The sequence below is a fragment of the Anopheles merus genome, chromosome 3R, assembly GCF_017562075.2.
Source record: "Anopheles merus strain MAF chromosome 3R, AmerM5.1, whole genome shotgun sequence".
Taxonomy (NCBI): domain Eukaryota; kingdom Metazoa; phylum Arthropoda; class Insecta; order Diptera; family Culicidae; genus Anopheles; species Anopheles merus.
The window spans coordinates 7660310-7685312 of NC_054084.1; the positions used below are offsets into that span (position 1 = coordinate 7660310).

At 47.5% G+C, this 25003-nt stretch overlaps 1 protein-coding gene across 3 annotated transcripts in view; it reads left to right on the forward strand.

The window, feature by feature from the left end:
- Positions 1-25003, forward strand: part of LOC121595162 (protein Shroom) — a 178590-nt gene that overhangs the window by 50452 nt on the left and 103135 nt on the right. For all 3 annotated transcript variants that reach the window (XM_041918840.1, XM_041918842.1, XM_041918841.1), the window contains exon 3: positions 15842-16347. In XM_041918840.1, coding sequence (XP_041774774.1) covers positions 15842-16347 — 506 coding nt within the window. The remainder of the gene's footprint in view (positions 1-15841; positions 16348-25003) is intronic.

Sequence of the window (25003 nt, forward strand, 5' to 3'; positions counted from 1 at the left end):
TTGGGCAGCGGACTGGGTGAAATTTAAGCTTGCTCTAGCAGAGGAAGACCGGGTGCCTCATCGTTAGCAGGTCGATTTAAAAATGATAAAAACTCACTCTTAACAGTAAAACGTTTATTGCTGGACGGAGTTGGAAAACTTCGTTCGGTAACCTCCGCCAATCTGAGCCGTGTGCATAAAATACGACATGTGCTCATCTAGACGTTCGGTTACTCAATTTTCCTCCAGTTTGTCGTTATTTATTGGCCCAACAAAGTGGAAGGAAAAGCGAACGGATGTCTTTGTTGGTTTATGTTGACGTTTGTTTTCACGTGAGAAGTGATATCGATCGGGCTGCGCTCCGAACACAGACACACGGGTAGGAGATTAACAGATTGTTAAGCTCGTGCGAGCAGTTGATAATGATCGTCAATCGGCGGGTGTACCGACGAACGTTTAAGGTGGTTGTGCTTTTGTTTGTGGTGCCACCGTTGCGTGAAGGATCGTCTTATTACTGACGGGAAGTGTCGAAATGTAGCTGCGATCGCGTTTTCGGTAAATTAAGTTTTGGTTTTTCGTTGTCAATATCTTGCCAGGTTGTTGATAATTGTTTGTTTGTTTTGGGGTTAAGGTTGGTTGGGTTAGTTTTCGTACGTGACCTAATTAAAGCGTCTGGTATGAAGTGGCTATCCGACCAAAAAATAAGGAAAAGGGTACACGACGTTTGAAAATATTTAATAAAAGTCTTGCTTTTCTTGTCTTACAACATATCTGCAATTTATCTTTATTGTGACTTATATGAATAGTAAAAAAAAGGGAAACACCTATTGTTTCTTCCTTCCCTTCATCCGACCATCTTCATCAGCTCCCTTCGTAGTGGGCACAATGCAGTTGCTGCTGGGCATTAAGTGAATTGAAATTAATTCCACCTTCCTCTCGCATTCGCGCTGCAATTAAATGCAACTGTAGGCAAACGTTTGCGCACAACAAATGGCAGCCCATCGTCCCAACAGCAAACGCACGCCGAAATGCACCGGACAGAAATTGAATCGCAATAGCCATTAACCTTTTCCTTCCGATTTTTGTGCCGTTCGGTAATGGGGAAGGGAAGTGGAGCGGGCAGGAAATAAAAATTGCACACCGGAAACAACAGTTACGCGGGTGCAAGGGCAAACCCATTGGGGGAAGGAAGTAAGGGAGCGATGGAGGGAGTGCACAATCAAATGAAACTATAGCAACAGACGAAGGAGGAGGTGCTCTGTGGTGGTCGGAGGGGGGGAAACGTTCGAACTAGAGAAGAAAGGCGCCTCTTAGTAGAGGGAGAGAGTTTAAAAAGCAAAATTAAAATTGAAAAAAAAGTTCGGGTATACTTACGGCGTTAAACGATTGTGCGTGGTTCACCGGGCAATAAAAAGGTGGATTGAAGATGCGTACAAAGCAGCACGAGGGAGATCCGCCAGGCAGCAGTTTGGGGTGGGGTGGGGTATGTGTTTGTGCGTGTGTAGGATAGGCAACTTGGAACGAGGTGGATAAAATTAGAGTTTACTTTCGTTGAATTAATTAAATTATGATCGATTAGAAGCGCTTGTTGTTTTTCGATTAGCAAACGGCGTTTGGCGATTGTGTTGTTTTTCGGTGTGCTTTGAAGCTAGCCATAAAAAAGAAAAGAGAGTAAAATTTCCCATGAGAGGAAAACAAAGTTGCTCGCTTGTATTCAATTCCACCTCAATGCATAGTAGACATTGAATGAAAGTAAAGCAAAAAAACGCAGCAACAGCGAAAGATGTTGCATTAAATTGTGTTTTAGTCGCCGCCACGATCGCTTGACCGATTGCAGATCGTTCGGCATCGAATGTTACGTTTTCAGTGGGTCTTATGTTTGCGATTTATTTGAGATTGAATTTCGACAAGAAAGATAAAAATAGTTTGCGGGAAACGTTTGCCAAATCAAGATCAACTGGTTCCGTTTGGTAAACGTTTTTTTCCTTTCTTTTCCGACGTTCAAGATCGCCATCATGAGTAAAAGTGTGCATCTTCTATGAATTTATTGTGTGATTCATGGGTCCTTGTTACACCACAGCTACGCTAAAAGCGACAGTTTCCACCAGCCAGAAAAAAGTGGCACAAATGATTTTTTTTGTCTTTTTTTGGGACCACAGCCTCTATGAAGGTCTGCTGATCGCGGCTTCAAATTGATTGCGATTTTGATTATAAAAAAAACTACAAGTCGGTAGCTTTTTTCCGTTGCTCTTGGGTCGATAATGGAAATAGCGAACTCAATGCTTAAACGCTCACATTGCATCACTGTGCCTGTGTGTTGCTGATTGATTTCGTGGCTGGGCACATTATCGTTCGATGCTTTCGGATGCAATTAAATTGTCAATCTAGCTACGTTGATGACGTTGAAAATGCTTCACCAATCGTCACTACTGCTGCGGCACAGTGCGACAAACGTTTTGCAATTGTTAAGTGTCTCCTAATTTCCAGCTAAACATGTCAATCATTAGCATAATTTAGCGGCGTCAATTATTCCACACTGTGCGAGTGCTATGCTTTGATCGAAATGAAATCGACTCGACACGCAGAAACATTTTCCTCGCCGAGGTCATACCAGCATTGCTCGCGCGTACCACCGGAAAGCGGGTTTGAATTATTTAGCTAATTTTATTTGCTTGTCCTCGATCGTCGCCCGAGCTTATTAAGTGGACCCATTTATGAAGCGTGTATGATGCTGCTTGAACAGTGTACTTCGCCCGGGGTTGGGCCCTCTTTGCTCCGAGGGTTAATCATTTCCATTAAGTGTGTGTGTGTGCTCAAGCTTCACTCGGTGGCAGAAAATATGTAGCAATGTGTGGCCGAAGGGCGCACATGAACCGGGGTTTTGGATGATGGAAGCGAACGAAGAGATTACCTTACCTACGTTGTTTGGCGCACCGACGTTTTTGGAAAGGAGGAGACGACCATCGTCCCGCTTTGGGCGCAGGCCACGCATGGCTTTCGCATCCCAGCACCATAACGGTATTGAACCACCCAGCAGTGTGATGTGTACCCAGCGCGCGCGCACTGTTGCGAATTGTGCGAAGAAAATCATGTACCTTTTTGATGTGGTATGTGGGGCCCGCGTCACCAGGAGATTGTTGGGTTCGTCGCTTGGGACGATTGAAATCTTTCGCTTTGCTTCCTTCGCTCGCTAACGGTATCTGGCTGAGACGCGGATATCGCGTCGTGCGCGTATGTGACCTTGAACGATCTAATAAAACAGGTCTATATGATGCCGCCCGGTGGTAGGAAAGGAGGTGGTGGACCGGCATAAAATAAAATAAAAAACAATCGAGAAAGAAAAATTCTGCACAACACCTCACTCGTCTTGGTGAGGTGAGGTTGAAAATTGGCCATCCGGACCCTGTAGCTTGGGAACGAGTCTACAAACGATAAAAGACAAAAACTCATCACACATACGCACACTTCGATATAAACACACAGCCGCGTACGAGAAGGTCGAGTTGGAAACGGGACCCGCTTTCCCAAGATTGATGGAAAGGCACAATCTCTTGAAGGGTAAAACGGGATCGCCGATCCCCATTCCCGTACCATCTCATCGCTTCATCACGCGACGAGATCGAGAGAATCGTCTTCTGCGGGCGATTAAAACCCATTTCCCCCTTGTTCTCTGGGACTGTGCTCCCTCATCCTGTGTGATGTACTTGGTCGTTGCGTGTGCATCAGGTGAAAAAAGGCGATTTCAATTTATTATCTCTTAATTGTATCGCGTGCTCTGCCGTTTGAAGCGAAGAAGAAACGGAGAGGCTCGCGTGGTGATAGAGTAAATGTTTACGTGGCTAACGGCTGCGTTTAAGTGAGCTGCGGATTGGTAGAGCGAGAGAGAAATCGAGAGAGAGCCAGAGGCGAAGATTTGCGCCGCTACCTGTTTGGCGGAGGACGGGTTTGAGGGTTAGAACACCACATACGGCTGGAACGGAATGATTGCACACGCGCATCAGTGTGGGCATTTCGCGACGACGTTTCGCCACAGATGCTCGGTGCGAGATGCTGCTACAGTTAGGTTTGATAATGATCCAACCTCGCACAAGGCTTCCGCTGACGCTGGAGGAGGAATCCCGACCCGTATTTTGCCCACTGTCGCGTTGCCGGGTGACATTGCTGCAACCGGAACGGTTGGGCCGGCCGTTTGCAACATTCCCGCCCGCCGATTCAGTACGCGGAATGATTTATAGGTTGCACTGCCGAGACTTGATTCTATCGATTCCCAGTGCTTTTTTCCAACCCATATCCATCCGCCCATATCAACGGCCTCGACGTCGTGGTCGTCGTCATCGGGCACATCCTGAACGCCCTTGATTCCGCGCCACTAACCTTCACCTTTTCGTCGGTGGACCGGTTCTCAGGCGGAGCAACGGGAACCAGCAGCCAACGCGCGCCTCTTCTAGTTGGCAGCCAAACGGCTTCTAGTGCTCCCGCTTGCGGCTGCCGTCCTACCCGTTTCCGTTTGACTTATTTTTATTGAATTGTAAATGATAGACATTCTTGCCTTTTATTGATTAATTGAACCCACCGACCACCGGGCCGACGGGTTGAGTGAAATTAGACGGGGCATCGTGGGTTTGGGGTTGGAGAACGGGTACGACAGTGTGCCTCCGAGTGTATCAGATTTCTCGGGAAGAAACGTGATAGTCGATACGGTTTGGATTTCGAACCGGGACGTCAAGTAATGCAATGAGGTTTCGGTAGGAGAAAAGATTTCGCAAAACTTCCCCCGCGGAGCGATAGGCAGGGATCGATGGGAACGGCCCATGTTGGCTTACCAGCTGATCACAGCGGACCAGGCGGGGCGTACATATGTGGTTGTGGAAGATGACGGTCTAACGGTTGACAGTTAAGATGCCAGTAATATTTCATCATAGACGTCGTTCCAACGATGGTAACGTGTTTTCTTGAGCGAGAGAGATATTGGACGGAGGGCCGGGGGTGGAGAGGCGATCTTGAACACCTTCCAGCAGTTGAGGTTTACTTTTGAGCAACCGTATCCAGCTGTGTTTTACTATATTTTACGTTTCAGCATGTATCCATAGCAAGTCAGCAATGGATCGGGTACTATGACGTCCGATAGCCCAAAAAGAGCATCCAGGATATCTTCATAGCATCATAAACGAGCTCATCAGAACGCAAGTGTCAAAGTGACAGTTCATTGACGATAAAAGTTCATTGGCCGTCTTCAATGTTTTGCGACGCCTCCGTTATTCATTCGCCGTGAAGACTGGTACTTGACGGATTACGAATCGATACGTATTCCGCCTGACGTAAGGACGTGCCGGTAGGATTAACAGTTCTTGGGAAATACTGAACCAACCAGAACGCTTGCCAGAGGAACTAACGCATGTTTGGTTACTAATGAGTGTTAATCCTAATCTTTGGTCAACAAGCGAAACTGGAAGTATCGGAATTTGTATGCATGTCTCCTCCTTACGACCTGGCAAAAATCCATCCACACGAATACGCATAGCGGCTGTCTAGGGCTTCGTGCTAGAATTTGGACTAATTCGTTTTAGCTGAAACACTATCCTCGGTTATATCCTCGCTCAGACATTCAGACTCTACGCGGTGTGAGAATTTATTACGTTGCCTTTGGCCAATATTTTTTCCCTTCAGCGACAGCTCAATCGTTGAGCCGTAACGGCTTTCCCTAATTAAATTGTGCTCTCCAAAACACCGGTTGTTCTCGTAACGCTGCGTGTGAGTGCCGTTGCTTTAGCGGGCAATAAAACTTTGATTTTCATTTATGCTCAATTTCAACACATTACAGCAAGCACTCTCCGAGTGCTTCCGAGTGTCGTGTGAGCTGAGATCAACTCACTCAGAAGTGGGGTCTGTACGTTATTGTCATCGGCCGGTGAGATCTCCCAAAAAGATGATGGCGGAGCAGCACCGTAAAACTAGAGTACGACCACAAAACGACACCCGTACCGAAAACAGAACCAATGAAAACTAATTTGTTACCGTATTCTTTCGGCCGCTTGTTCGCCATTTCGGTACGGGGAGAATTGATTTTACTAGGTCATAAATCATTAATGTAGAGGGGCACAATTATTACCTCCTCTCGAGGAGGTGAGCTCCCCGTCTCTTCTTGCCTATGGTAGATGATTGCGGACGGATGCCGATTTGAAATTGGACGAAGGTGCTCTTGAAATGAATTGTTTTACTACCACAGCTCGGCGTTTGTGTGTGTGATTGTGTTACAGTTTGTGTGATGTTGTTACCTTCTTTTTTGCGAAAAATTACGCTCCATCGTGAATTTCGCCTCACTACGCGCGCCCCTTGGGTGAGCTCCGGGTGTGTAGGCAGAAGCGCGCCACCATAAAAAGCAAAACGGATAACTTCCCGCGAGGCCCGTTGCCCATTTTGAACGATGAGCAAATCAAATTCTTCTCTTCAAACCACCCGTCCATCCACTCCAGGGCATAGGAGTTGACGGACAGCGTCGCGTAACCTACTATTACAATTAACTGTATCTGCCTCGGGAGCAGTTTTGGAGCCGCGGCAATGATGCTCCAGTTTTGCGCTTGATGTGTGCCCATGGTCGTCCAGCTGGTAGACGGACTTCTGATTGTCCGAAATCGGACTCCTCTGTTTTTGGTGCACCGTAGGACCTCACTTAAATGGTGCCTACGCGCGGAGAGAATGATTCTATACCGGTCGGCATCTTCGCACTGTTACATTTCCCACTTCGGAGGCACAAGGGGTTTACACTTCGATAGGAAACAGAAGTTTATTGCGATCGTCATCTTTTGCTCGTACGACAACGCGCGCGCGCACCGTTAGTTTGTCGGGCGCGATGGGGACGCGCTAGGGCGACAATGCAGTAACAGTAAAAACAATTTTCCAAAATAAGAATTCCTTCGCCCCACCGATACATTGCCGATCGATGGGAAGAGATAGTGTGCCATCGCAAGCGTGTGGTGTGTGCACCGCTTTAGCTCCGAAGGTGCCCATGTGTTTGTTCACCAAGTCCGTCACCCGGCGTTGGAAAGGAAGCCATAGCACAGGTAAAGAAGCCTGGCCTAGCCAATCGTCGTTATCTGTGGAAAGCGACACACTTTATGTTCTCGCGTCACGTGTTTCGGGGTTAGTTCCGAGCGATATGTTCCGTGTTGGGTCGTGTGTGTGTGGTACTCATTTGTTCAGCTGGCACACGGTGTACAGTAAACAAACTATTTATCGTTCAAAAAAGGGTTGGCACGGGTTTAGCAGCGGACAATGATTTGCACTGTTTGAGCGAAGGCCGTATGTCTGTGGTAAGCAATATCTGTGCGTCATCCGAAGTATATTAAAATGTCTCCAAAATATCTGAAGCTGCTCTGTGAAGTTACCGCCAATATCATGACATTAATAGCTTTTAATATGAAACGTCTCTCGCAGTTGCCCCACATTGGCGAATTGATGGCTTTCCATGCGCTGCGCTGATAATCCAATCGATTGATTGCAGAAAAGCATGAAACGAAGAATGCGGGCATATGTCTTGCAGCTCAACTCACGCAACAACCGGTACACCGGGTTGCAGTGTATTTTCGAGGTTTCCTTCCTTCGCGTCGTTTGCAAGAGACAGCGAAGAAGAAATTAATCGACTCCGTCAGGGCAGGCCCCCGAATACCGGAAGTGTCTTGTTTGCGTGTCGGACCGATCCAACCATCCAGGGCATCCGAAGCCATCGAAAAACGAAAGGGGCTCACCGACCGGTGGCAGCACCAGCAGCCAGCAGCCGGTAGTTGGCGTCGTGTTTCTTCTGTTGGTAAATCTTGTGCGCTTTGGCTTGGCAATTTGTTAGCCTAAAATATGATCGTTCAAAGGGGTACGCCTTGCAGTGTGGTCGTATATATTGACCAACCGGGAGCCCTACCTGGAGGTACTTTGTAGTCAGTGACGTGACGTGTGGCGTGTTACAGCACCGGATATGGTCTTATTGAAACGGTGCAGCTCGATAACTTACTCTTGTGGTGGAACGCGCTTCGAGGAAACCTCTCGTTTCTGGTGCGAGGGCTGCCGGTACGCTAACGAGCGAACATCGGTCTGGGAGACGGTGAAGGGAGGATAGAATTATGAACCTTCCTTGTTGGGTACCGGTCTGACGGAAGTATTTTCAGTGGTCCTCGGGACCTGGCGGGAGTGTTTAAATTGTTTTGGTGGAGTTGTTTTGACCACCTCGTACATTATTGGAGAAAACCAATCTGTTCCTAAATTATGAGATACCACCTCTTTCTAGCCAGCAGGAGGGGCCGCTGACGTGGGTCGGACGTCCACAAGAGGTTATGCTATCGTGGTTGGCGTAATCGAGGCTGTTTGTGAAAAGAGGCAGTTAAGATTATTACAATTTCAGAATGCATACGAGAGCAGCACAGTTAACACCTGTCAAATAAATTATATTCCAACTCTCGTTACCGCGATAGTGTTTTGCTGATCTTTCCTGACCTCTTTCGAGACCCCTCCCTCGCACCACGCGAACGGAGAAGGTTACAGGTCGCAATGCGTTTGTGCGGCATTGCGTACCAACCAATGTGCTTCTTTTTTTTGCCCTGCTTGCTATACCGTCGTCAAGGTCGTCAGTTTGAGCCACCTTCCTTCGATTCGAAATGCATTTTATTGAACAGCCGCAGCAGTAGCTGGATCCGATCGAATCAACAAGGCAACAGACAAGTTGACCGGGTCTCATTACGCTGGGCCACGCGCAGTTCCGACCCGAAAACAAAACACTCCCGGGCACCTAAAACCCGTTGAAGCGTAACACACGATGGACACCTTGTGGAAGGTTGGCACCCATGGCAATATATACCGTATGGAAAAAATGGTAGTAACCACACTCAACAACGGTTCAAAACATCATCACTTCCCCCTTCTGCTGCTTGAATCGACCGGAAAGTCACGCAGACGCAGTGAGAGAGTTGCATAATTTAATTTTACCTCCAGAGCGACGAGTGTGTTTTGTATCGCACTCTTTTTTTGTGTTATTTTTATTGTGTTGTCATTACGGTCTTGTTTGTTGGTGTACAAAAAATGTCTCGGTCCGGTGTGTGTGTATGTCTGGGGTGCGGAAAGACGTACGAAAGTAAAAAGGTTCAACCACCAATGTCCCGTCTCCCGTCCTGTAGTTTTTGTACACGAAAATTCCATCAATCGTCTGGGCGCGAACGATTTTGTACGTACGCGCGGGGCATTAGGCTTTGGCCGTCGGAACATTGATTGTTGTCATCGTCGTGGTGCGATCATTTGGGGAGGGAAGTTAGATGAAGGGCGGTGATGAGATACGAGAATCGTGCGTGACACTTTTGGAGGAGGTTTACCACATCCCAGCGTTGTTGCGATGGATTAACTAGAGGCAACCTTTCGTCAAATAAGGTGAGCCGTGGGTTGTGCATGGGAAAGGGTTGCGTAGAGATAGACAGAGAGAGGTTTATAACCCTTAGAACATACAATAAAAGTTTGAGGCGAAGATATTTCAAAGCCAGTAGCGATCTTAAACTAGTAGTTCTTCTATTCGCTATAAAAAAAAGTGTGAGTATTAAACGGTGTCGGTTTTATGTAAAACAAATTGAGCAGCACATCAAAACAGATGGCAAACTGTTTTACTATTCCTAGCATGTGCTCTCGAAGACACGCATCGTTTAAGGTTCGCCGGCATTGGCACCGTGCATACAGCAGCTGCCCATCAGGCACGGCGCTTTTCGTTCGGAACGGCCCGTCTGACTACAACTCTATCCATTTGCTTCTTGTCACGTGGCTAATTGGAGTTCATCGATTTTCGAAAACATTCCACCGGACACGGGCGATAAAATCTTCGCCCTCGTGTGTGTGTGTGTATGGCGACACGTTTTGCAGGGTGCGTGATTTTACCTCAGGCACTCGAGAACAATTTGTATGTGGTTCCGAGTGTGTTACGAGGCTGTAGTTGGCTGTAGAACCTCCTTGTGGACACAGTCTTTTGGATTTGTAGCGAAGATATCGATGGAAATCCGGTTAGCCTTCCTTTGGGGTAAACATGGATTGTAGCGCTTGGAAAAACATATTGGTAGTGGAGAATTAAGGGCAACACTCGAAGACATTCCAATCGGTTGAGTAACAACAGCGTGCCCACACACATATACACAGTGAGATTCTTGGGCTTTCTAGAGCGCCTTCCAAATGGAACAGACATCTTTCCCAATCGAACTTTTAATTGGGGCAGGTTAATTTCCTGGTTTGATGGATCACCGTAGAAGATACTGGGATTTGTCTCGAAGATCATCCTCCCCGTCTGGTACATGGAAAATTGGTGCTATTGACGACTTTTATGATTCATATTACCTCAGATTGGAGGGGTTACCTGTTCTGGTGAAGTCCTCTCCATCTCCATCGTAACGTCAGCTTTAATAATGATTAAGCGGCAGCTCATTAGCTGCGTGTTCCCCGACGGAAACAGAAGCTCTCCCGAAGAGATGCAGGGCCTCTTTGTTTCCCTCCCCTGTGTCTGCCCGTTACATGATCGCTCAAGACATGTTTAATCTGTCAATCAGGTACGATTAGGCCACACCGCGTCGCCGCCCGTCACATGAAAGAGGCGCGCGCATTGGGCCGCGTCTGTCGGCGGCTACCGTTTGGTGCGTGTGGTGTAGCGCGTCTTCCGTCTCATACCCTATATCATCCTTCCCGACTGTTTCACAAAACATCTGCATCAACCGACTTGACTTGACTTTTGTCGGCTGCCGTTACCTTGGTGCCCGCTGGTACGATGCGCTTTCCACAGTGAGTGAAACGTAGCCGACCAGCGGGAAAATGTCGCTAGCGCTACGGAGGAAGGCATCAATTTGTCAATTCGCGTTCTCTTCGGACCGGGCGGGCTGGTAAGGGATGGTCACCTCACATTTCACCTGCTCTCCATACGTCGCTGCTTATGGATGCGTATGTATGTTTCTTTGATTATTGATGGATCCGATGCGCGTGCGGATCCGCTCGGACATACAAATTTCATTCCACCATTTACGATCCTCCCCGTGGCGGGATTTTCATCACCAGATAGAGAAAGAAAGAGGGAAAGAAAGAGAGTTCGTATTAGAAATGCAAACGCACTGCGGCCTTTATCGTGTCGCGCTGACCGCTGGCAGACAGATCGATGAGTTGTCGTTGGTCGCTAGTTGCCGGGAGCGGCCGCCGGCGGTACATGCCTGGAAAAGCGAGGCATTGTAAACCATGATCGATGCGTCAAGTATCGATTGCCGGAGCTAACCGGTTCGGTGCGTTCCCCCTGTTGGTCGGTTTGGTGCAGATGATGATGCAGTTGTGGTTCGTTTGGAGTAAAAGATTCGCTTTGCAGTTGGGGTTCTCTCGCTATTCGAAACGTCCAATCTCTGCCGATTACCCGGACGGACAAGCACACTTTCTCATTTCACGGTGGGCTGCATGGGGACCGTTTGTTGCGAAAAAGTGTCTGCAAAGAGTTTTGATCAAAAGCTAATTTCAAGGAGGGTTCTGTTTATTGGAGTGGAGTTGTAAATAATGTACAATCAATTCCTCGATTGATACATTGAACAAATATATTGACAGATATATCGTTCGGAATTGCCCGTGTGATAATTGATCTGAGCCCGTATATTGTTCAAGTTTGTAGAATTTGATTTCCGTGAAGTATCGTTTTCCTGATCGAATGATGGCTCGGAAGGAGTACTATTGTTATTGGACACTTGGTTTACGTTTCCGTCATAGATATGTATGATTGATACGCCGTTTGATTGGTTTTAGGGGGTACAATCGCATGATTATGATTGAAGGGTGATGGCCAAATGATTTTGTTGATGTGTCCATAAAAGTTGTTTTCGGCAATCACTGATTCAAAGTTCGGTTTGCTCCAGGCACAATGTCTTTCGTAATTTATGTATTCAATTGCGCTGATATCTCCGCTCAATCTCGCATACAAAACGAAGAACCATTTTTTGTCACTTTAGCCATTCGCAACGAACAAAAACCACTTTTCAGCGCAATATTTACAACCTTTCGGTTAAGTAATCCATACTGTCCTTAATCCGCCGGTGAGGGACTTTGAGTGGGCGAACGTGTTTGTGGCCAATGCCCCACACAAAGAAAGATCTTGACCATCTTTCACGACCAAAAGCCAACCCATGCGTACATTGAAATGCATGCAAAACAAGAAAACTTGGACTGATCTCGATTTACCATGTCGCAAATGTCGATACTTTTTCCGCTCTTATTTGGACATTTAGGCCTTAATTTGTGACTGTTTGACATTCCAGCGTGCACACAACAGCCTTGCGAAGGCGGACGGGAAAATTGATTCCCAGCGCATGTCGCGCATGCTGTAAACCATTTATTATCCTTTTTGTTGTGCAAAAAGACGCTGCCCATATCCCATGTTAATCTAAGATAATGTAGAATAATTCTTATTCCGTTGCATTAAAATCGCGCGGCTGGGGAGAAGGGGCGGTGGGTAATTTATTGCACGCCTGTATGTTTCGCATGTATTTTTGATTTTTACACGGTTCCACCCACTCGCCGCAGTGTGGATAACATCTGACCAAGAGGAGGAGCTTGTGCGTGTGTGTGTGTGTTAGTGAGCGCTTTCTGTAGGCATCCCGACTCAACACGGAAGCCCGAAAAAGACATCCTCCTCTCGGGGTTTTATATTAGCAACAAAGCCAAAACGGTAGCAACAGCAAACAAGCAATCATCGTGTCGTTACTTGCACCCACCCTCGGTCACCAACAGTCGCGGAAAGATGTTCGATTAATTCCACATTCCAGTCGGAGTCGGCTGCTGTCCGCCCTTTTCGGCGGCCATAGCAGGGGATGATGATTATTATCATCGCAAACCGCACGTAAGCCCGGTAGCAGTAGCAGCAACAGTCAGCCGCAACCGTGCGGTCCTCTGCGCAGAAGGATGAAATGAAGGTGCAGAAAATTCTGACATCTCTTCGGCGCGATGCTGCGGTCTCGGCAGCCAGCCACCCCGTCCAAGACCCTCGCAAAACGGCATTCTTTCGCGCACGTTTTGGCGGACGATCGCACACGAGATGTAAATCATGCAAAGCGCATCGCACGCGTATCTCGCCTTTCCCGCGGTCGCGCGCGCGCATATAAAGTTGGATAGATAGTTGCAATTAAAATTGCAAATAGGTAACAAGATACGCCTCCGGCGAGGATGGTTCTAGCTCTTCTAGCTCCTAAAATGTGTGTACTGGCTGGTACGAGAGCGCAGAGAGACGCCTGCGAGGTCGTCGTGGTTTGAAATTGATCTTCGCTTCGTCGCCCCCGGGTGGAAAAGGAGCAGCGATTGAGGGGTGTATAAATTCCGCGACCTCAAGGTTTCCATGGCGTTGTGTTGGGCACGTAACGTTATAGGATCGTTCTTTGCATTTGGCAGATGGTGGACGGACGAGATGCAGGGCGCTGGTACGTTCCCGATACGAAAAAAGCGGGAAGAGATTAATTAACTTCCTGATAGAGCAAACAGCGTCCCTGCACGCGATCTCACGATCGTGTGCGAAAAGGATACTTCATACGGCTTTACCCCAGCCGTGACGTGCTTCCGAAGCGCAAAGCGGTACTAGCAGGGGCGCAGCGGATGTTGAAACAAAACCCGAAAAGGAAGGGCAGCAGCATATTTGAATATCGTGCTAAGTAGGGCTGCTCCGGGAATGGCCGTTTTGCGCGCTGCGCTCAGCGGTAGCATCACGCGCGCACGCGGACGGTTTGCAATAATTTTTAAACGGCACACCATCAACCACCGGTACGAAAACCGGAAGAGAAACTGGGTGGGACGGGAGGATGTGGAAGGTTAGGTAGTTAGGGGCAGGAGGTTTCAGATTTCACTGCTGCGCACGGAAAGGAAAGCTGGATGGAGATACCGAAGACCGGGGTGTGTAACGTCCAATGGTCCTGTCGTCGCCTGTCGTGCATTGACATCCTTCTCTCCCGTGCTTCGAGGGAATCGAGGGCACAGACACCACCCAAACCACTGCGAGACAGAAAGGTGTTCGATCGCCCGGGTCCGGCCGGGACTGGGACCGGCACCGGAAAAGGGCAACACCGTCGTGAGTCCTTTTCGATTGCCGTATCTTATGTCCGGCGGGTGTCCCGGGGCTTCGTGTGGCAGAAGGCACGCACACACGGGCGGGCTACAGAGGCGGGTCGAGGTTGAGTAGCTGTCAGTGCGTGGCTGTTGCTGGAACCTCGAGCTCGTGGTCGATAAATTTATGGCCACGCGGTCATATCGGACCCGGTGGAATGGTTTATGAAGTTTGAATGGTGTGGAGAAGCGTTGAAACAATAAACGCAAACACAAATACGTGGCATTTTTGTGCCTTGATTCATTGTCGCGCCTGCAAAGAAGGAATGCGTGTATGTTTCATTTACATGAGGGTTTTGGAACAAACAAGGGATGATGTTTTTTATAATTTACGTAGTTTTTACTTGATGTATTTATTTGGACCATTTTTGCTGAGACTGAGTATATTGGTGAAACTCGAAAGATCATTACTCTACCTCATTTTGCAGTGTAGGTCGTTTGCTTAGTCTAGTCAAGTGAGATGTTACAAAAAAGCGAAGAAAAGAAAAGTAAACATAATGTTGGTTCATTATGATAAAGCGTAGCCTCTGCACAGAGATGCTCATCTCGACGATTTCCTCTCTGGAAAAAGATGACAGTTTTGACCAGCACCGAGCAAAACAAAACTGCACAAATAATACAAAATAATAACTGTGGGAAATCGGGGAGAAGGTATCGTTCACCCGTCGAAACCCCCCCCCCCCCCAAATGCACTATGGCACCCAGTGGATACACGCGGGGAAGCATTATTCCCGTACGACACGACGACAACGGCAGGGAATCGGCGCTCTTCCCAGCAGGGGCAGGCAGCAGAAAGCCATCCCATAATTGCGAGTCGTGCCCCCATCGATAGAGTGGTAATGAGATAATTTGTTTGCCGTTTTGCACAAATTTTGCACCGGACTAACTTTCTTTTAAGCAGAAATACAAAAAAAACGGGAACCCGTCCCATCCTGTGGCGACCAAGATGAGTCAATTCTGTCAACTGCGAGGCCCACGACTTTCATGACCATTTTTTTCCTCTGGTTTCTCGTTCCGCGTGGTGCTTTGGTGGTTAATTTGTTTTAACGGTCGCTGCAAGCTGGGTCGACGATGGCGCCTCATGAAAGTAGATGTGGAGGCTCGAGTGTGACCGTGGCAGCTGATATGGACGATTGATGCTGTGGCTGCAGTTGAATCTGGAGCTTGGGATGGCTTTCCCTCCTTCGGGGTGGGATCGTGTCGTTAGTTCGTGAGAAAATTAGCACCGATCCAGGCTGCACTGGGGATGGTGGGGATGTTTCGGGGAATGTATCGGAGTGGCAAAAGGGAGTAAAATCTATGTTCGATCGAAGAGAGTTCATCTGGTGGTTGATTCATAAATCATCTGGGTAGCTAATAATAGATACTTGTAACTAATGCAAATAATTGTAGGTTCTTATTAAAAAGAATTAAACTTTTCTGATCTTCAAGATCTCAAGATTATTTGGTTTCTACACGACTTGTTACAAAATCTCATTACATCCTAGAAGTTTGCATAGACATTCTTTGGGAATTGCGAACCTCAGGAAAAATTTCACGCCCTACAAACTCTTCAATACCTTCACATCGGTTAGGGCTGAGAAAATGACTTACTCTCGTCAAGAATCTTGCAAATTAAATGAAGAATGCCCTCCCTTATCTCGCTGTCTGGTCAAAGCCTTAATTTTCACTACTTACCCTAATTGAATTTACTGTTGTCTATTTACACTCGCATTCTGTTCTTCTCCATCATTTCCCGCAGGAGGACGTACGGTACAATGGTGCTCCCGGGAGTGGTGCTCTAGGCAATAGCGCTGGTGTTGGTGGTGGTGGCAGTGTTGGTGCTAATGGTACTGCCAGCAACAACAACAGCAACAGCAACGGCGCTGGCAATTTGCATCCCGCCCTAATGCAGCTTCAGCAACAGCACGGCAAGCAGTTGCTGGTGGGAAGCGGCGCAAGCCCAACGTCCGGCGGCCCGGAACGGATGCTACTGAGCGGCGGTGGTGGTGTTGGTGTGGCGGCTGTTAACGGAAACAACGGCAACGGCAATCAGACGCCAACACCGACGATTGTCCCCGGCGGGGGCAACAACACCACCAACGGCAACACCATTCTAACGCAGGCCGGGCTGGAGGAGTACAGCCGGGCGTACTACGAGCAGACGGCGATGTACCATCATCAGAAGCAATCGTCCTACGCACAATCGGAGGGTTATCATAGCTACGTGTCGAGCTCTGACTCGAGCTCCACGCCGTTCCTTGATCGGTAAGTAACCGAACGAAATCCCTTGGGCGGAGGAGAGCCTCGTCTGCGCGATAAGGCGCTTCGCAATGCGTCAGACATTAAAAGCCCGGAGCATCTGACATGCACGGGTGTATCAGCTGTAGGTCAGTAGAATAGCTATTAATTTAACGCTTGATCGCGGGTCGCTGAGTGTGGCTGTGTCATCGCCGGTTGAAACACACGTTTCACGGTGGCTAATAGCCGGTCTAGCAGGTGCATAGGTAGCTGCACAGACATGCTTCACGCTCACTCGGTCAGGGTTAGTGTCGCTGAGATGTGTACCGCTGACACAGCAGCGTGTGGAGTGTGGACTTCATACAAAAAGAGCGGAGGAAAGAACACCCGAATATTTTGAACAGTGGAGTACAGTGGAAGATCGCCGATGCATCGCGGCTGTCATCGAACGCGTTAATTTCCGGAAAACATGACAAAACACTTAAAAGCGGAAGGTTCCTGTTTCTTTTCTCTCGCTCGGCATTTCCATGTTCCATTTTGGGGACTTAAACGGGGATCTATAAAAGCTTTACTAGGAAATCCCTTTCTGGTGCTCGGCTGGAGGCTATGGCATACGTGTTTTTTGGGAGCTGTTTGTTAATGCAAATCGTACCATTTCTCGTGTCAACATGTACTCTCTCTGGGGCATTGTGTGTCGGGAAGATTTTGCTTGATTTTGGACAAGATTTTCACGACAGCCTTAAAAGGTGATCGCTAATGTTTACGCACCGTAGAAAGTGTTAAAACTTTCATTTGTAAATGGAAATTAGCAGTAGGGCGGATATCAAATGACGGACGTTGTTGAACTTTTTGGATCAGATTTTGAACCTCCAATGGTGGGAGTCAAGGATGATCGTCGTCAAATAGTAATTGTTTGAGTCTGTTCCGATTGATCCCAATAATTGCATGATCATAGATATCTTCAAAGTATAGCCAACACTGCAAGAGCAAATAGATTGATTATTACGCTCTCGGAAACATCTTCTTGTGTTCGATCCCATTGTCTTTATCTTTTTTCTCATACATACCCAATTTTTTTTGCTATTTGTTTTCTTCTATAGAGGGATCTAAATTAGCATTTTTTGAGCACACATCCATCATCATCTATGAACTTTTTTTTCGACTGCTGCTCTTCACCGTCCAGTAAGTAATAGGCTGCTTACCCGGCAAACAACGTAAGGTTATTTGCTCCACATAAACCATCCCAAAAAAAGGAGGATGCATATAATTATTACACAAACAATTTGGTACGGTTTGTGAATGCTTGGGGTAGTGGGAAGAGCACACAGCAAGCAAAAAGCAAATGTGTATGCTGAGTTCATAAATTGAGTTTTCGTAAAAAGAAACACACTCTGAACAACACCGCCGCAATAGAAAATGAAACACAACCCCCAACCTTTTGTGCGAAAGAAGAAATCAAATTTCCTGCAGTCGAGTGTGGGTGGGTTCAATTTGGTACGAGCAATGTGTGTGTGTGTTGTTTTTTTCTAGTTTTCTCACTCATTTCCATCCTGGTTCGTTGCGCATCATATTCCATCAAGATTTGTTCGGACAGTTGGAAAAACTTCAACCCCTCAAACCGGAGTCCGAGATCTTGATATGCACAAAGCCAGCAAAGCGTTTGATGTGTGGGATTTGCGAAATAGAGCAATCATATTCATGGGCCGTTTTTGGATGGCATGAAAAGTGTAGCGAAAACGTTAAGGAATCAGCTCGCCCAAACATGCGCGATGCTAAGCAGCGTAAAATGTGGAACACATCTTTTCCACCCGACAAGACACTGACTTCGTTTGGGGAAGTGTGGGCAAGAGAAGAAATCTGCAATGCGTCGAACGAACCAAATTTTCCACGGCAATGTGGTGCAAACGTTGACTGCAGTCGTTAAAATTCTGGTAAACGATTTGGCGCTAAATATGTGCGCATACTAATAACCTAAAATGGGATTGGGGTGAAGGTGGTTAGGTTCTCGTTATCGTGATTTTGTATTTATTGTGGTTCGAATCCATAACGATGCAACTTATTCCAAAGTGTGCTGCTAATGTGTGTTGATGGCAACGGCGCAGATACATCCTTCAATCTTGTGATTGATTCCGGCATCGATCCGTTAAGGCGTGAAAATGACCAGAACGAGCAAAGCCACCTCGCAAACCAAGCACCATCACGGGTTGTGTCTGTGTGGGAAAGAAGGTGTATCGTTTTCAGGGCGCTTGTTTACTTCGTCTGCTCATAAACCGTCCGCCTTGCAACCTCCATCGCCGTATGAAAACCGTCACTAATGAACTTCCAAAAAGTTCCCAGCATTCGTGAGCGAAGGAGATGCAGGGAGGAAGCAGTAGCGGAAGAAGTTTTGGGGCGTTTGAAATATTACACAAAACCCCCGAAGCACAAGAAAATGGCCCCGTTTCCAGCTGAAATACGCGCGATGCAAACGATGAGCGAATGAAACGAATCCAATATTATATTTCAACCCCAAAAAAAACTCTCCTTAACCTTCTCTCCTCTACTGCACAGGCTCAATCAATCTATGATCGATGGGGTTTGAGATCGATTTTCCGCGTCCGAGCAACGAATCTGCCAGCAACCGACGGCGACGCAGTTTCAGACGGCGTGGCCCGGCATCTGAAGGCAAAATAAATACGCGCATGGGTAGCTATAGTTTTGGGTTACGCATGAGGTTCCTATTATTGGGATGATATAATGGGGCGATTGCATTTAGATTCGATTTCCGACACCTTTGGAGGAGTAGTATGCCGTTTGGAGATCGTGGCATTCGTCCGTCCCGTGTCCGACTGGGGCATTGGCACAAAAATGGAAGGCTAACCATATGAAGTCATAATTATACCATTAAGAATCGTTATAAGCAATAGGTTTTAAGTATCATGGTTTTCTTTTTTTTTTTCGTGCAGTAGACTGTATCATCTCTTTCAAGATCACCTACTTAGAGGCATTATCTTTCGGCAAAATCGGCAGTCCTCTTCTGCATTTCGGTTTGAATTGGATTTGATTAAAAAATCGCCTACGGGTGAAATCGCTGTCCTCTCTGTGGAGCGACTACTGCTGCACAGTTGCTGGAGCAAGACTTTCTTGATTGGGTTCTTATTAAAGCAAATTCAAAAGCATAAGGCATAAGGCCTGTGCTGCGGCTGCGGATAGAGATACGTGCTTTCAATTTCATGCAGAGTTGGGCCTTTTTATGGGCGCTTTGACTGCACGTGGCTAAAGGAAAGGGGTGCTAGCTTATTCACTAAAGCATCGTACGTTAGCGGTATGATTAATGAAACGAGTTTGAATGATTTCAGCAGCAAGTCAGGACGTAAGCTTATGAACTGACGTCAAACAACTGTCTGGTACCTTCAATGGAGATGAAATAGAGCAAACGGATCATCATTTCCAATGGAAAACCATTAAGATCTACAGTGTTCAGAAGCCAGCTTCTGCTAGCCGTACGTTTGTCTGTCTAGGAAGCCAAATTCAATACTTAGGAGAGAGCAACTTCAAACAAGCTTGCCAAGAATTTCGTACCTCCGAAGCGAAAGCAAATCACGCTCCTCCACATTATCTGACAACCTGCATCAGCCTTCTAACGAGCTACAACTGTACAACGCCCGGGATGCAACGCGACAGCGCGTGTTCCGGGTCAAGATCAACAGCATCCGTTCGATCGATCCCGCTTCCTTTCACTTTCCTCTTCCGGAAGGTGTCATGCAGATGTCTAAACATTTCGTTTGCCATACTTCAACGTCGCCGGGAAACGGTAACCCAGTAAAACTTTCGCTCACGAAGAATCGTCGTCCTCCCGAGCAAGGCAGCTGCGAGTCATTTGAAGAACTCGTGGCTGGCAGGTTGGGGGGGGTGGTTTCTTTCTTCCCTGGCGGCTGCCTATGCGGTATTTGGAAGTTCGGGATAAGTTTGATAAAAATCTGACCCCCTTTTAAGGGGCCCTGTGGTTTGGTTGTACCGAACGAGGGCAGCTAACTCGCAACGCCGTCCCCTGACCTGACCCTGACGGAATCGAGGCGTTACCCGCTGAGCGGACTTGAATACCGGACCCTGAATTGATCGATCGAGAGGAGGGACGGTCCCTCTCTGTTCGATTATGGGCTTCTAATTTGCTGTTGTAGGCTTCTATATCACCTTGGAGATCTTTCTTAGATTACGGCTTACAAAACCAACTGAGAGAACAGTGGTGAACTTCTGATTTTAACTGTAAAAAATGTAAAAAATCTATCGTTGAATCCAATGAATGGACTCAAACTCCACAATGTACATTAAAATAATCAACTGAAAGGCAGATAGAAACACAGACAAGCTCGCTTCCTCGACTGCGCTCGGTGGCGTCAGTGATTTAGGCAAGCTTTTGTCCCAACTAAGAAATAAGATACGGATCAGGCTGTGAAGCATCGGTATGACCCTCTCCAATCGACACGAGTTCATACTTGAATGAACCTCAACCTATCGCCCGGGCAGCATCTCTCGAGCAACGTTTGCTCTCGATGTCTTTTGCATTTTGGCACGTATTGCTTTTCGCCATAGGTTTTGTTTGTCTATTTGCTTTCCATCACAGCCGTGCCCCGCCGGCCCCGTCTACCACCGAAGAGACGATACTTTCGAGGCACTTCATTGGGGAGCAAATTTTACAGCTATAGGTCACCGAAGAAAAGCTAATCGATCTTATACCCTTCGTGCGATGCAAAACACTCCTCAGAAGGGAACTCCTTCCCATTTAATCGCCACAGATCTTTAGATCTACGCTGCTTTGTGTGGTCGATAAATGCGGAATGATAGAAGATACATTTTGGGAGATCTTTCTGGAGAGCTACGCCAAATACGTACAGCTGTGGGTGGTATGGTTGAAACAAATGCAGTGCGGTGTAGTTGGGAGGAAACAAATCGAAAAAGACGTTCATCTCTGTTCAGTTACTTCCAAAACATTGAGTCTGTTTTGGGGAGAAGAACTTTCTCCAGCTTCTTCAATACACTTGGAAGTTGTGGTACGGATGTGGTAAATTTTCTCCATTTACCTCGAGTGGGGTGGTCTAGGGAAGAACTTGTTTCACTGTTAGTTTGTGATGTACTTACTGTAGAATGCGGAGCGTAATGAACAATTTTCCCTTTTGCTCGAATGTTGAACGCACGAGAAGAAAATTGCTTTACAAAGAAAGGGAATACTACCGAACGGTATTCTCATTAGAAGCTCAGATGAATCGGCTTGAGGCCATAGCGCAGACCCCCAAAGCCAACGCCAAATAACTGCTACTGGATGCGCGGTTCTCACCAAAATGGAGAAGATGAAATGAGTATGTACTGGGCTGGGGTAGGTATCGTCTAATTGCGGCTGTACATCGGAAACGGAAATGTTTATTATATTTCGGCCATTGCGCGCATTTTTTTCATGTTTGTAATGAGGTTCTTTGTACTGACTTTGTTGTAGGGTCAGTGCTTTTCAAATCCACCTACAATGTTTCATACGCAATTAAGCCAAAACCAATCTTGTGCTCATATTGTTCAAGCAGTGGTTCTTCCGTGGGTGGTGGATTGCATTTGAACTCGTTTAGCAAAAAAGAATAGTTCATTAGAGTAAGTCAACGTTTGCTGACCCTTCTGCCAGTCCAACATAAATCTTTACCGTCAAAATGTGTGATTTATTGACACCTCACCTTCAGTTGCAACGAACGAAGACCCGGGCTTCCCCACTGACACTGACCTGTCACAAAAGGTATCACACAAAGCACGGTGTGCCGACCGGCTAGAGCTTGAGTCATTTATAACGCCATCTGGGTTGCATATGGGACTTTTACCAAAGCTCTGTGGCCGCCCTGGTGGTCGACTCCCAGCTGTCGTCTAATTGTTCATCGTACCGATCGATCATGCTTGCACACAGACTTCGGAGCACTGGGCGTTCATTTGCGTACATTAAATCTTTCTACGACCGACTGCTCCACCAACACGTCGTCATTGCATCGCATGGGAAGCAGCACTCCTTCAGTAGTAGTAGTAGTAGTAGTAGTAGTAGTAGTAGTAGCGGTAGTGACGACGCTGCCATCACTGCCATCCAACCGACACGAGGGGCGGGTGGCTGAGAGATTGAAAACATGGGAATGTAATTAACGGCCCGAATGCGCGCATCGATCGTTTGAAATGGCGCACACTCGACGCGCACATGTTTGCAAAAGAAGACTCTTTTGCCGGGTGGCCTCCAACCACGACACAGGCCGACAGCACATGGGTGGCTAACCATCATTCAATTCTCGAATGGCCCGGTTCGGCTCGTCCAAGCATTGCGCTTCTGGCGCACACCATCTCCTCCGTGTGTGTGGTGTGGCTGTCATTTTCATTTGGCAAATTGCGTTTGGCCTAGATTTCAAGTCCTGTACATGTATGTGTGTGTATGTACCGTCTCTCGACTCGGTCTCTTTCTCCGACGTCGGCTCCTGCCATCAAGCTGTGACTGTTTAAAATATCACTTTTAATGAGTTCCAGCGCGGTACTCACACAGGGGTTGATTGTCCCTTCGAGCCGGACACCACGGCACTGGTCTGAAGGAAGTGTTCCGTTCGTTTCCCTTTTTGGTTGCAAATTTGCTGCTGGACAGAGGGTGTGTGTGCAACGTGTTTTGCATCCGTTCTCCCTGGCCAAGCGGAAGGAGAGATAGTTGGCTTGCCCGAGAATCGGACACTCCACTCTCACTACACTCCAGGTGGTTGTAGGGGAATGCGCTGGTCGATCGTTCGATACCGAAACTGACAGCCAAATTAATGATCCCGAGCATATATCTCCCGACTTCGGTTCGACAACGGCAAACGAGACTGACAGGCGTACACAAGAAGCCCGAACAATCGGGGAGAGGTCTACCTTACCGATATCGCGTATCCGGATGCGTTACGATCTACGTTTGATCCCGTCTTTCTTGCCTCGGCCTTCCACCCGCGCAGCTGGTACGAGATCCGATCGGTGTGTCCGAACACATGCTCTGCAGAACGAGAGTGAGAGGGTGAAATTCTTGAGGGCCTGATCAACTATTGTTGGTTTATGGAGCACTTTCTGTTCCGTTTTTGTTGTTGTTGTACAAACCACTGATTGACCGGACCTAGCATTTGCATATCAGCTAAATGGCAATTGGAAAGCAAATCAAGCACCCTTAGTTAAGCGGGTATTGCAGTTTCAAGCGGGGGGGGTACTACTTTCGGGCAGCATTTCCTATTCACTTATTTAAGTGATCCCTTCATCGAACGGTACGAAATAGAGAGCAGCAGCGAATCAATCGAATCGGTCTAAATCCTTTGTCCGGGCCGTTTGGTGCAAAAGTGAAAGCTAAGCAGAACGTTTCGCTCGTCTCCAGTTTGTCCAATCTGTTTTTCCGGTGTTAGCCTCCGAACCATCATCCGTCGGGTAGGAAAACGGCGCCTGCCTTGTCTGTCTATTGTTCGATTTCCTTATGTGCACATCTTCCATATCGCACTATTGTCAGGCACGGGTATGGATGCACGCGAATTTCCCTTTTTGAGCCTGAGGACATTGGTTTTGCTGCTGCATCGGTGACAGTCGGAAGTGATCCCCTTTTTTGTGTGGCCCCTGAGATGAACTGTGTGGCGTGATTTGAATCGAAGACGGGGGCGGAACAAAAAACCGTGCGCGGTATGTGATGCAGATCGCGCCGGTTGTCGTTCGGTGATCACGAAACCAGCTGAATTGGAACTCCAGTTCAGCAGGCTCCGCTGCGGCATTGTGTTCTTGGTCCACGCGAACGATCGTGGACTTTCAGTTTCGTTTATGCTTCACGCTTGCAATAGAATCCGATCGTTACGGCAGTGGAAATAGGAGCGTGCATCACGCCGCCGACTAGAAATCGGTGGCGGTAATCGGAGTTTTTTCCTCCCCAGATCTGCCGCATTTCTGGTGACGATTTGTCGTCGTCGTCTTCTTCGCCGTTTGCCACGACCTGAAAGTTGGCGGTGATCACAATGGCCACGACACTGTAATTTGGACGGTGTCAGTGAAGCACACGGATGCACATTTTTGTTCCCGACGCTGTTGTACCGTTGTTCCCCCTGCTGGACCTAACGGTGCGATGCACTCAATGGCATAATTGCACAATTTTAGTGCGGGTTCTCAGCGGGTCGAGATGACACGCTCGGGTTTGCTGTCAGCAAAGCCGTCGAACCGTCCCCGGAAGGGGCAAAGCCTTGCGCCGTAGGATCGCGCGATTCGATGTCAACGCGGGCTTAAGCAGTCCTGAGTGCTCATCATCGGCTTCAGCTTGACATCGGTTACCAGCCGTCGTGTAATCATTTGTAACCACTGTGTCAAACAGTGTGTGTCTGAATGGGGGGAGCTGCTTGAACAGTGAGTGATTTCACTTTTTAGTCTGCAGTGTCTGGGTTGAAAACGAGAGAATTATAAAATTAGTGTCTGCATTATACGAGCATTTAAACACACAAAGAAGCAGCATACTTTCTCTAGGACATATTTATAATATATTAAGCTGCTTCCGTCACTGCTGTGCCGTTTAGCTTCCGCACCGATCGCAGAATTTATGACAAATCATTCATTGCCTACAATCGAAGGTCAGTGGATGGACAGATATTGATAGTAAACCATTTTTTTACGATGTGGCCGTAAAACATCCGCCTGCACAGAATTTTGC